We start from the raw sequence: 12,168 nt of genomic DNA, 5'->3' as shown, positions 1-12,168 counted from the left end.
TAGAAGGACCCCACAAGTCTGAATGAATTAATTCAAAAGGCATAGTACTAGAATGAAAGCTCGAAGGATAACTAGACCTATGACTCTTAGCCAAAGCACAAGTTTCACAATGCAAGCTAGAATCACTTATTCCCAAAAATAACGAAGGCATGGACTTTTTCATAACTCCAAAAGATGGGTGACCCAAACGCCTATGCCATAACCATAACTCACTCAGTCGATCAGAACTCGATGTCAGGGCTAAAGGTTGTTCTGGTTCTTGTGTTTGTCCTGCGTACATGCAATCCAAATGAAACAGTCTCCCCCTCAGGTCTCCCTTGCCCATGATCACCCGATTGCATAGATTCTGAAAAACAACATACATTGGATAAAAGGTTACTGAGCACTTATTCTGTGGATTCAATTGAGAGACAGATAACAGATGATGAGACAACGAGGGCACATAAAGGACATCAAGTAAAACAATGGATGGTGTAACCTGAATAGACCCAATACCTAAGACCGGAAAAGACACACCATTTGCATTAGAGACATGAGATATAGAAGGAGATGACATAGACACAAAGAAAGACTTGTCGTAGGTCATATGATCAGACGCACCAGAATCAATTATCCATGTATCACTACCAGTAAAGTCAGAAATATGTAAAGCAATACCAATTTTACCTCGAGTTTCCTTAGTCAAGGAAACATTACCCTTAGAGAGGTCTTGCCCTTCAACACCATAGAAATCAGGTTCTGGCACCAGTTGGACTGCTGCTTTGCCTCTCTGACCTCTACTTCCTCCAGTATTACTTCCTCCTCTCCAACCGGAATTGTTAGAATTAAACCTTCGCAGCTTAGGACATTGATTCTTGAAATGACCAACTTCCTTACAATAGTTGCAAGTCATTTGGTTATTAACCGGAGCCAGCCCTCGGCTATAATTCTGATTCTGTTCGTACGCCTGACTCCGAGGTCGATAGTGACTTAGAGATGGAACATGAGATGAACTCCCATACTGAGGAGACAAAGGTTGAGGTGATCTAGCCTGGACTGCTAAAACTGAAATTTCAGTATGAAGACCCTTTGCAGCAACTTTGTTGGCTTCATCTTTTCGAATATAGGCAAAGGCTTGCTCTAACGTTGGAGGAGTTGCAAGACGCAATAACTCATTCTTTGCCCCTTCGAAATGAGGATCGAGACCAGCAAGAAAGACATGAACACGCATCTTATCTTGCTCACTCCTGTAGGTAGTGATGTCTGCTTCACAAGTCATAGGATTAGGATTTCTCTGATCAAGCTCCTGCCAGATTGTCTTCAAATTTGCATAAAATGTTGCAACAGGCTGTCCACTTTGAGTTATTTTGAAAGCTTTGACATTTAATTCATGAACACGGGCAAAGTCACTTCCATCATAATAAGTAGCAGCAACTGAGTCCCATTTTGCTCGGGAGAATCAAAATTAGCAAATAACTGCATTACCTCTGGAGTCATTGCTTTTAGAAGAATTCCCATCACGTTAGTATTTGCCGTGTCCCATTCATCAGCTTTTGGTCCTGCAGCAGGTTTGGCAGTGCTACCAATAACATAACTCCACTTTCCAATCCCTTGAATATGGATCTTCATAAGCCTGTGCCATAACTGATAATTTGTGCCATCAAGCTTGACGCCAAAGCTTGAGTTATCTGTTACATTTTGAACAATCACAACTTCACGAGTCACGGACGTAGCTCCTTCAGCCTTAGAGTCACTTGTGATCAAATCCACCATCTTACCTTTTTTAAAAAAAAAAAAAAAAAAAAAAAAAACACGTATGTGGACACACGGCTTCCACTCTTCTGTGATAAATCTAAAACCGAGAGAGGCGAGCTGGGCTGCTAAGTTAGGCGAGCTCAGTTGGGCGAGCTGGGCTGCTGATGCGCCGCTGTGAGCTGGGCTGCTGATGCGCCGCTGTGCGAACTGAGGAGGCGCCGGGATCTGTGAAGACGCGCGCTGGGGAGGGCTGCTGCAGTCAGGGAGGTGTGCCCGAGGGTGTTTGTAGGCGGAGAGCCGCGGGGGCAGTGGGCAAGGACGGATGGATGGACAAGTGGCTTGCTGATGCGCTGCTGTGCGGACTGCGACCGGTGGAGGCACGATCTCTCGGTGTTGCACGGTGCGCAGGGAACGTAGGGCTGCGCTGCAGGAGGCTGGATGCGTGCGGAGATTAAGATCTATGGATCGAGCTCTGCACAACGTCGGGTTTGGAGGCAGAAAGAAGCTGCGATGATTAAGCTGCGGTTTGAGAGCAGCAGTTTTGAGTATAGCAGCAGTTCGACTCGATAAGCAGTTGCGGTAATGCGGAACTGGTAGTGACAGTCGAGCTTGGTATGATCTGGAGCAAGAGGTATGATCTAAAACCGATTAATTGACCAAAAGAACATAGGGTGTTTCTGGTGTTTGATCGTAAGAAAGAATTGGCTAGTGTCTCTTAATCAAAAGAACCCAAAAGAACTCAATATGTATTAATCAAAAATATCCCAAAAGAAAAGAAAAACACAGCGGAACAGAGTCCTAATTGGATCTCTGCTCTGATACCAAGTCAGAAAGAACAAGAATGTTTTGGGAAAGTTCAGTGTATTTACTCTTCTTCAAGAATGAAATATATATACACATTGAGTTACATATTAAGGGATGAAACTATACAACAGAATATATAAAGTTGTCTGCCACCAGTATCTGCTATTACTCCACCAACTCACTGTCTACCACAATTGTCTGGATGGTCCACTTTACCAACTCATGCCAACTCACGCCAACAGTTTCTTGACAAGAATCTGATATAATGGATGTTTTTTTCCTCCTAATTTGGATAACTGCTGTAATCGGTAGAAGAAGAGGCGGGTTTGCTGGGGTGAAGACTTTTTGGGGGAATTTCAAGATTTGGGGTTCTAAGGGTTTCTATTTGAGTGAGAAATGGTTGTGTGATGGTAGAGAGCATGATGACTCGGCCCAAATGAGAATTGAGGACGATGATGACAACTGATCACGAAAACAAATTGTTTGAATCTTTTTGAAGAACAAGAACTCTGGATGTGAATGGTAGAAGAAATTACTGAATTCTTTTTAATCCAGAAAAGGTAGAACTTCTTGTTGAAGTGCTGAAATCTTGTAAATCCAAGGTATGTTTTTGGGTGAATGAATAATGATCAAGAAGACAAGAAACACCAGATTGGTTTTTTTTTTTCCTCCATTTGTTAGTGCCTTTTTTTTAATGGGTTTAACAGAGTTAGTTAACGACAAGTGTCTCACTACTATTGAAGGGACATGTTTGGCACAGGTATTTTGAGGACAGCAGATTTCCTCCCGTTAGTATCGGGGTTCATGCATAGATTCACACATCGTTAGGTGCACCAAATTTTAGTTCCCACCAATCCACTTTGAAAATTAAAGCCTGAACGAGCGAACCATAGAGACTTATTTCTGTGGTTTGCAACCAACCACGTGTACGTAGGGAATAAGGAGAAGGTCACTATGTACTCTCAAAGTCTCCATTATATAACGAAGAGGCATTTTTATGGACCTAGCAAGCAAGCTAGACTAAATAGAGAAAAAAAAATAGAGAATGAGTGAGATCAGTGAAAAGATGAGGAGCGCAGTAGTGGAGAGCAGAGAGTGGTACATGGCTGCTTATGCACCTGAAGGTGTTCCGACCTCCGATCATCTCAAACTCCGCACAGTCAAAATCTCCCTTGCCCTCGATTCGATCCCGGAACAACATGTTATCCTCGAGACCCTGTTCATCTCCCTCGATCCGTACTTGCGAAGCAGAATGACTGGCCGAGAAGACGGCCTCTACTCTCCCCAGTACAACCTCAACGAGGTTAGCTATAGCTAATTATCACGTACTATGGGCTAGTTCATACCTTTTAATTTCAGTTACGTACTTCGTCTTAATCTGCATTAGCTGTTGTTATAATGTAGGTAGTTTCAGCATTTGGAGTTGGAAGGGTACTTCGGTCAAGGGATAGTAACTACGGGGAAGGTGACATAGTGATCAGTCCCTTCATCCCTGTTGCTGAATATTTTGTGCTCCCATCCCAAGCTTTAATAAGAAAGATTGATGCAGATGCTGGGATTCCATTGCCTGAATACATCAGTACGCTAGGTATTAATAATCCTTTCCTTAAATAAATAAATTCTGAGAGGTTGAAAAAATACCATACTCCGGAGTATGTTTAATCAATTTTTTTTAAAATTTTGTGGGTTAGAATTATGACATTAATATATATATATATATATTTATACCATATTAATTCTACATCGAATATACATTTATAAATTTCTGTATGAATTATATATATACATATATAATATAATTATATATATATTTATACACACAAACACATATTTGTATATAATTTTTTTTGACGAATTATATATATATATATATATTCACAAATCACAAACATATATATATATATATATATAATTATATATATAACGAAAAAAAAGAAAAAAATTTAAAATAATATATTTTATTTTTAGATAAAAACTAAAATAATTTAAAGCCATTATATTTTGGAATGATAAGATAGTCTTTTTACTCAAGAATTACATGACATGATTTGACAAATAGGTGATGTGTGTAGGTGACATGACATGACATGACACCTAGAATTGAAGTCACAAATCTTAGACCTCATTGAGGCCACAAATCATTTTCCGTATAATAACTGTTGTTCCTCATATCTTATAATGATGTATTAGGAATACCCGGGTTTGCAGCGTGGGTGGGGATTCAGGTGGTGGCAGAGCCAATAAAACCAGGGTCGAATGTGTTCATTTCAGCCGCGGCTGGGGCGGTTGGGATGTATGCAGGGCAGTTGGCCAAGCTCAAAGGCTGTCGGGTCGTCGGAAGCACTGGATCCGACGAGAAAGTAAGTCGCCTAAGTCGTGTTCACTTTTTTTTTTTTGGCTTCAACAAATGAAAAGTAGCATTGATGTTATAGACTACCAAGAGCCTCTCAATAATGGTGGGTATCAGCATAATTGCATTAGCTGTTTACCATACACTCCCTTATCTTCCTTTTTGAATGGATTTTACTGTCTCTGTTGTTCTGTTGTCTTGTCCATTGACGCAATTTGTTCCCCACACACAGCAACTTTTCCCCCGTCAACTTCCCTCACTAGCTAGTCTATTCTAGATTGTCATCTGAAGATTGGTCCGGCAAAATAATCAACCCATACTTCAAGACCGTCTAGCGTAGATTCTTAAAATTGCTGGTTCTTCATGAGAACTTAAATGTTAGTAAAATTTCTTAAAATCTTGGCCATCCCAAAAGTCCAATGGTTGATAAGTACGCCACATCATCTTACATAACAGTTTATAAAATACCACACAACTGACTGCAACCTACTGTTGTGACTCTCTCTCTCTCTCTCTCTCTCTCTCAGTTCATCTTCAACCTGCTGTTATAATTATCAGTTCATCTTCAAGTGTACTAAATTCCGAGTTCTTTACTTCTTCTAAGATCTTCTTCCCCATAAAAGGAGTTTTCTAGCCCTATTCTTTAGATGTAAGGATTTGTTAACATAAGTTATTTGGATTGCTGGTCACTTCACGACGCCCCTAACGTACATAAATAGAGGAATAATCATTTGACCCCAAATTCGTTTGGGTTCTGGTTCAAATTTGTTTTGATCCCAGATTCATTTCGGATCTGATGGGTTGCTGACCCAAACACATAGCTTCAATGCTAACGTTTTGATAATTTTTCATAACTTAAATCACATATTCTTTGTGAATCATATATGAAAACCTTTATTTGTTTATAAAATAAAGAAAGGAGAACAAAATGAGATAGAAGATACAAGAATTGGGTTCAATCCTGAGAGCTAGCAGATGAATATTGATCTGCTTGTGTTTCGTTGATGGAGGACATCGGTGGTTTTTTTTTTTATTTGGGCGTGAAGAATAAAGCTGATAGAGTCATCCCAGCTGATGTGGCAAATTTACCAGCCATTAGATCACTTGAAGGATATAAATTTTATAAACTTTACGAAAACTTCATGGCTCCTCAATTTAGAGGAGACGGATTCATTTTGATTAGGGTTTTCTTCTTGGAGTTGCTATTTTTAAATGATGTAAATACATACTACCGTACTCTGAAAGTTTGGAAGTCCCCTGTGTCCTTCAATCTTTCAATGGGATTCAAAATTAATGTAAATTTTTCATCAATTTTTCTTGGTTAAATTAGAAATTTTGAATGCTGAATGTAATCATATATATATACATACATGTGTGTGTGTCTATATATAGTTTCATATATGAAACATAAATATGATTAACCAATCGAAATTTGTTGATAATCTATGCAGGTAAGGCTCATAAAGGAGGAATTTGGATATGATGATGCATTCAACTATCACACGGAGACAGATTATGATGCTGCTCTAAGCAAGTAATTAGTTGTTTTTTAAGTAGAAGATTAGTACGTATACCTATTTGTGCTCTAAGAAACACAGTGATAGAAAAACATTGAAATAGACCACACTAGAATCAATGCTTTATACAGAAACCCTAATGCCGCCTAAAATACTCCTAATGGTGCTAAAAGCTTAACATACTCGTAATTGTTTTTCTTATAGTAATTTAACTATTTTCAGGTATTTCCCTAATGGAATTGATGTATACCTTGATAATGTTGGTGGTGAAATGCTTGAGGCTGTTCTCAACCACGTCAACCAACACGCAAAGATACCTCTTTGTGGCATGATATCTGGCTACAACAAGGTACACACGTAATTAAGTTGGAGATATCATCACTATCATTAATTTAATTATCTTTCATATTACTATATATATACGTCGTAAATTTTGTTTGCACTAGCACGATACATATAATTGCAATTGCATGGATATGTATAAAACTTACTTCTATGGAAAATTGAAAATTTATGTGCGTTTTAGAAAGATTTGTTTCTGGTTCTTGTCAACTAATTAAGGTTTGTACATATCTGTGCATATATGCAGGTTTGGACTGAGAGAGAGGGAGTGAGGAATCTGCTAAATTTGATAGGAAAAGATGTGAAGATGCAAGGTTTCATGGTGGGTTCATACTTGGATCGTTTTGGGGATTTTGCAAAGGAGATGGAGAGCCACCTAAAGGAACGAAAAATTAATTCTAAGCTTAAAATCTATAATGGAATTGACAAGTTCTTGGAGAGCCTACGGTCACTCTTCACCAGCTCTAATATCGGAAAAGTGGTTATCCAAGTCAAGTAATATATGGCTAGGTTGAAGGCCGGATCAATATCAATCTATATATGCCATTTTGATTAAGAAAGTCTTGCATACGTCAGCCGTATTATGTGTCTAGTATGGCTGAACAATCAGTGTCATGCATGCATGGAGGTGTTTTGAGTATTTCACAATTTTCACTTTGAAAAAGTATGGGTAATTTCTAAATAAGAATCATTTTTCCTGGATTTTGTTTGGGCAGTCGCGCCACGTGTCACTACTACACAAAAACATTCAATGACGTTTGAAAAACGTCATAAAATTGTTTAGAATGTCGTCTCTACTGGTGCCGTCTTATGTGGCATGAATCGATGACAGTTAGAAAACGTCATAAAAAGTATTTCAATGATGGTTAGAAAACGTCACAGAAAATATTTCAATGACGGTTAGAAAACGTCATAGAAAGTATTTCCATGACTGTTAAAAAAACGTCATAGAAAGTATTTCAATGACGGTTGGAAAACGTCATATAAAGTTTTTCATGACAATTCGAAAATGTCATAGAAAGTTTGCTAAAACGTCATAAACCTTCTTCTAATGACGTTTTGAGATCGTCATGGTAAACATTTTTATGGCATTTGCAAAACGTCATGCAACTTTTTTTATGACGTTTATCAAACGCCATTAAATTTTTTAATTGTTTCAAAAAAATCTGAATTAAAATTAGAATTTTTTTTTCTTGTTTTAGATACATACCACCATAGAACCAATACTGATATGTAAGATTGAATAACAAGCTAATTGAGAATCAATATTTTCACTACAACCTCAATATATTCAGTAAATGTTATTATTCATATCAACTACATCCAAAGAGTATCAAAATTAAAATGAAAATTTGAACAAACTGTGCAAAAGGCCAACCCTAGCCTCTCCTTGTTTCCAATACCTGCCAAAGAACCAAAAGGCAAAATGAGTACACATTGACCACCTCTTCTACTCATGTATACTAATCAACTTCTTACTGTATAATTACTAAACCGAAAATAAAAATCATGGTTAGTGAAGTTACCGTGTTTGATGACTTGATCTTAACTCCAAGCCTATGCAATAAAGTAAAAATATATTAATAATAATAATAAGAATCAGTTGCTTCAAATTGAAACCACATAATAGAATATGCTTCCACTACCCATCAATCTGGTTTCCCTCTGAACATTCTCATCAATCTGCAAACCACAAAACCAAAACAAGATTCATATCCATAAATGCACTAGTACACACTAAAAAGAACTAGCTACTATTGAAAGAAGAAAAAAAAAAGCGGGGAGATGGAGCCAGAATATAAATTCCTCATCCAACACATCTGCAGCCAAACATTAGGAAGAATTACTACATAGGAGTTTTGAAGAAATCAGGTTTGCGAGCTTTACGGGAGAGAAACTAGAATCTGAAAATTTTGTGGAAGAAGAAAGAACAAAACTTTTACAACATTAGTTAGATATTTCCTGGCTTTCTTGCATCACTTTTAACTTTGTTGCTTTTCTGCATTTTTTTTTTTTTTGGTTTTGTTTTTAACTGTTGTGTATGCATGTATAAGTAGCATCAAAGCTTTACTCTTATGATGTCCTTTTCTTTTGATCAGATTAGGAAGAAAAGTTTCGAGTGGTGATAAATTTAATTGCAGTGTACAGAGCTTACATATATAAATGCATTGCAAGATGAAGAATTAAAGAGCTAATCAGTCTACTTTGCTGATTAACTACTCAAAAGAGACCCCAGTGCATATCAGTATAGCTTACCAAAGTAGAGGCCCCACAGGGCTTAGTAACCTCTCGGTAGAGATTGCAATTAAAATTTGAATGGATTCATAGATTGGACAGTATCTACAATTAAAACCAAAGCATCCAACTGTCGACAGAAAAACGGTAAACTTCATCCAATCAAAAAGTTGAAGGATTAGAATTAACAAATTTTCAGAGGTTCTACATGATGTCAAATAAAAGCTTAATATCATCCTCATTTTTGCAATTCTCAATCGATCATGGACCACAACCAAACATTATGGGACATCAATCATTTATCATTCACAGATTCCAGCATTTTATCATACAGCTCCTTCAAGTCTTATACGACTAAAGTGTTAAGGAAACATATATAGGAACTAACCAAAAGCAAATGAGAGAATTTGTCCCAGAAGCATCAACAAGTTGCATACCTTGATTCAATCACAGAGTTATGCAATATCATCAAGACAATCCAAATTTCTGGGGTGCAACTCATCACAAGCTTGGTGTATATAATTCCAAATCTAAAATCATAAGAAATCAGGTACCTTGATAGGAAGATTTTCCTTTAATTTTGCAAAACCCAATTTGCTTGCCATCAAATCCGAGACAGAGGAACAATGTGTTCGTGAAATTCTTCAACCCTGATGGGTATGGTTCTCTCTGATGAAGACGATGAAGAAGTTGATGGCTCATACACAAAAACCCAGTCATATTAGAAAACCTAATCAAGACCTGATGAAATTAAAAACAAAGAAGTTCTCTGAATCTGAAGGAGAAGAGGAACTTACAAGGAGAGAGGGAGGGGGGGTCGAGAGAGATGAGTTGAAAAGTGAAGAGTTGCGACCGACAGAAGAGAACCTGTGGTGGCCTGAAAGATTGACGATGCTTGGAGACAGCTATACTTCGCCGGAACCGCTCCTGAACTTGCCCACAGCTTTCGAAAAACTTTAATGACACAGAGAGGGAGGATGAGAGCGAGGGGGAGCTTGAAAGGGTGAGAGGGATTAAGGGTGGATTGAGAGATCGAGGTTCATGAAAGTGAGAGCGTGCGAGGTTGAGAGTGATTGGGAGAATGGGAGTACTGACCGAGAAGGATTTGTTTTTCAGATCTAGGGTTTGTTTTTTTAGTTAAGGGAAAGGGCTTGTTTTTAGCAAAACGGGAGGGAAAGGTCGGGTTTGTTTTTTAAGCCAAGGGAGGGAATACTTTAGATCAGGGTTTCGAGGATTTTCAACCCACCAAAATTAATTGATTTTTTTTTTTTTTTGGATTTTTGAGACAACATACGTCATTGTATATGTTGTCCCAAATTTTGTAAATTTTAGTTTTGAGCTTGTGTTGGCTGAGGGAAAGAGAGACGACCAGTTTAACCCGTGTGTCGTCTAACGTACTTAGACGACATATAAATTCAATATGTCGTCCGTTATGTGTCGTCTGATTCACTTTCTCTTATAGTGCTGGAAAAGGTTGAATTTTAGTGAGAATTGTGAAATATGAGAATGCCCAAGACAACTAATGGATATCTTGGGTGATATGATCAAAATTACCCTTATAGGTAAATGTAGAGTCACACTATCCAGAGTCATAGACTATACATTAGCTTCATTATTTATGAGAAAGATGAAGTGAATAAGTTACTTTTTGAAATTGCTTCATCATGAATCTCTTTGTCTAGATTCGTCTTCAGGGAATTTATGCCCTCACTTGGATTCCACTCCTCACTCGGATTTCCTTCGAAGGGAATACTCTTTACCCAAATTCACTTTGAGGAGATTTTTCCTCACCTATATTCGTTTTGAGGAGATCTCTCCTTACACAGATTTGCATTTAGAGAATTAATTCTCACACAGCATCACCTTGAAGGTATTTCGCCTCACCTAGATTCTCCTTGAGAGGATTTGTCCTCACACATATTTCCCTTGAGGAGATCTCTCTTCACACAGATTTATATCTAGAGAATTACTGAGTTTTTTTATATTTTTTTAATCAAATTTTACATATATTTTTTCACTTACCAAACGTAATGAAAACATTTTCAATGACGTTTTCAGAACGCCATGGCCTATTCTCGTTCATGACACTTACCAAGCGTCATGAAAACATTTTCCATGACATTTTCAGAACGCCATGGCCAATTCTCATTCATGACACTTACCAAACGTCATGAAAACATTTTTAATGACTGTTTTTAGAATGCCATGGCCTATTCTCATTCATGACACTTACCAAACGTCATGAAAAAATTTTAATGACGTTTTTAGAATGTCATGGCCTATTCTCATTCATGACACTTACCAAACGTCATGAAAACATTTTTAATGACTTTTTTAGAATGCCATGGCCTATTCTCATTCATGACACTTACCAAACGTCATGAAAACATTTTTAATGACGTTTTCAGAATGCCATGAACTATTCTCATTCATGACACTTACCAAACGTCATGAAAAAATTTTAATGACATTTTCAGAATCCCATGACCTATTCTCATTCATGACACTTACCAAACGTCATGAAAACATTTTTAATGACGTTTTCAGAATGCCATGACCTATTCTTATTCATGACACTTACCAAACGTCATGAAAACATTTTCAATGACGTTTTCAGAATGTTATGACCTATTCTTATTCATGACACTTACCAAACGTAATGAAAACATTTTCAATGACGTTTTCAGAATGTTATGACCTATTCTTATTCATGACACTTACCAAACGTAATGAAAACATTTTCAATGACGTTTTCAGAACGCCATGGCCTATTCTCATTCATGATACTTACCAAAAGTCATGAAAACATTTTCCATGACATTTTCATAACGCCATGGCCAATTCTCATTCATGACACTTACCAAATGTCATGAAAACATTTTTAATGACGTTTTCAGAATGCCATGGCCTATTCTCATTCATGACACTTACCAAACGTCATGAAAAAATTTTAATGACATTTTCAGAATGCCATGAACTATTCTCATTCATGACACTTACCAAACGTCATGAAAAAATTTTAATGACATTTTTAGAATCCCATGACCTATTCTCATTCATGACACTTACCAAACGTCATGAAAACATTTTTAATGACGTTTTCAGAATGCCATGACCTATTCTTATTCATGACACTTACCAAACGTCATGAAAACATTTTCAATGGCGTTTTCAGAATGTTATGAC

At 37.3% G+C, this 12,168-nt stretch overlaps 1 protein-coding gene across 1 annotated transcript; it reads left to right on the top strand.

Moving 5' to 3' along the window:
* The first annotated feature begins 3,537 nt into the window (after nucleotides 1–3,537).
* Nucleotides 3,538–7,449, top strand: LOC112185745 (NADPH-dependent oxidoreductase 2-alkenal reductase). The gene is made up of 6 exons (XM_024324058.2): nucleotides 3,538–3,841; nucleotides 3,943–4,126; nucleotides 4,729–4,898; nucleotides 6,340–6,422; nucleotides 6,628–6,754; nucleotides 6,995–7,449. Exons 1-6 carry the CDS (start codon nucleotides 3,584–3,586, stop codon nucleotides 7,244–7,246), a joined length of 1,074 nt encoding a protein of 357 aa, XP_024179826.1. The 5' UTR covers nucleotides 3,538–3,583; the 3' UTR covers nucleotides 7,247–7,449.
* The last annotated feature ends 4,719 nt before the right edge of the window (nucleotides 7,450–12,168 follow it).

Source organism: Rosa chinensis, chromosome 2, assembly GCF_002994745.2.
Source record: "Rosa chinensis cultivar Old Blush chromosome 2, RchiOBHm-V2, whole genome shotgun sequence".
Taxonomy (NCBI): Eukaryota; Viridiplantae; Streptophyta; class Magnoliopsida; order Rosales; family Rosaceae; genus Rosa; species Rosa chinensis.
The sequence above is the reverse complement of the archived record's forward strand: the minus strand, read 5'-3'. Positions and strand labels throughout refer to the sequence as shown.

Excerpts from the sequence above, each read along its gene's own strand:
- LOC112185745 (XM_024324058.2), top strand. The coding sequence starts at position 3,584 with ATGAGTGAGATCAGTGAAAAGATGAGGAGCGCAGTAGTGGAGAGCAGA. Across the intron at positions 4,127-4,728 it reads TGAATACATCAGTACGCTAG|GAATACCCGGGTTTGCAGCG; the intron begins GTATTAATAATC and ends ATGATGTATTAG. Across the intron at positions 6,755-6,994 it reads TGATATCTGGCTACAACAAG|GTTTGGACTGAGAGAGAGGG; the intron begins GTACACACGTAA and ends GCATATATGCAG.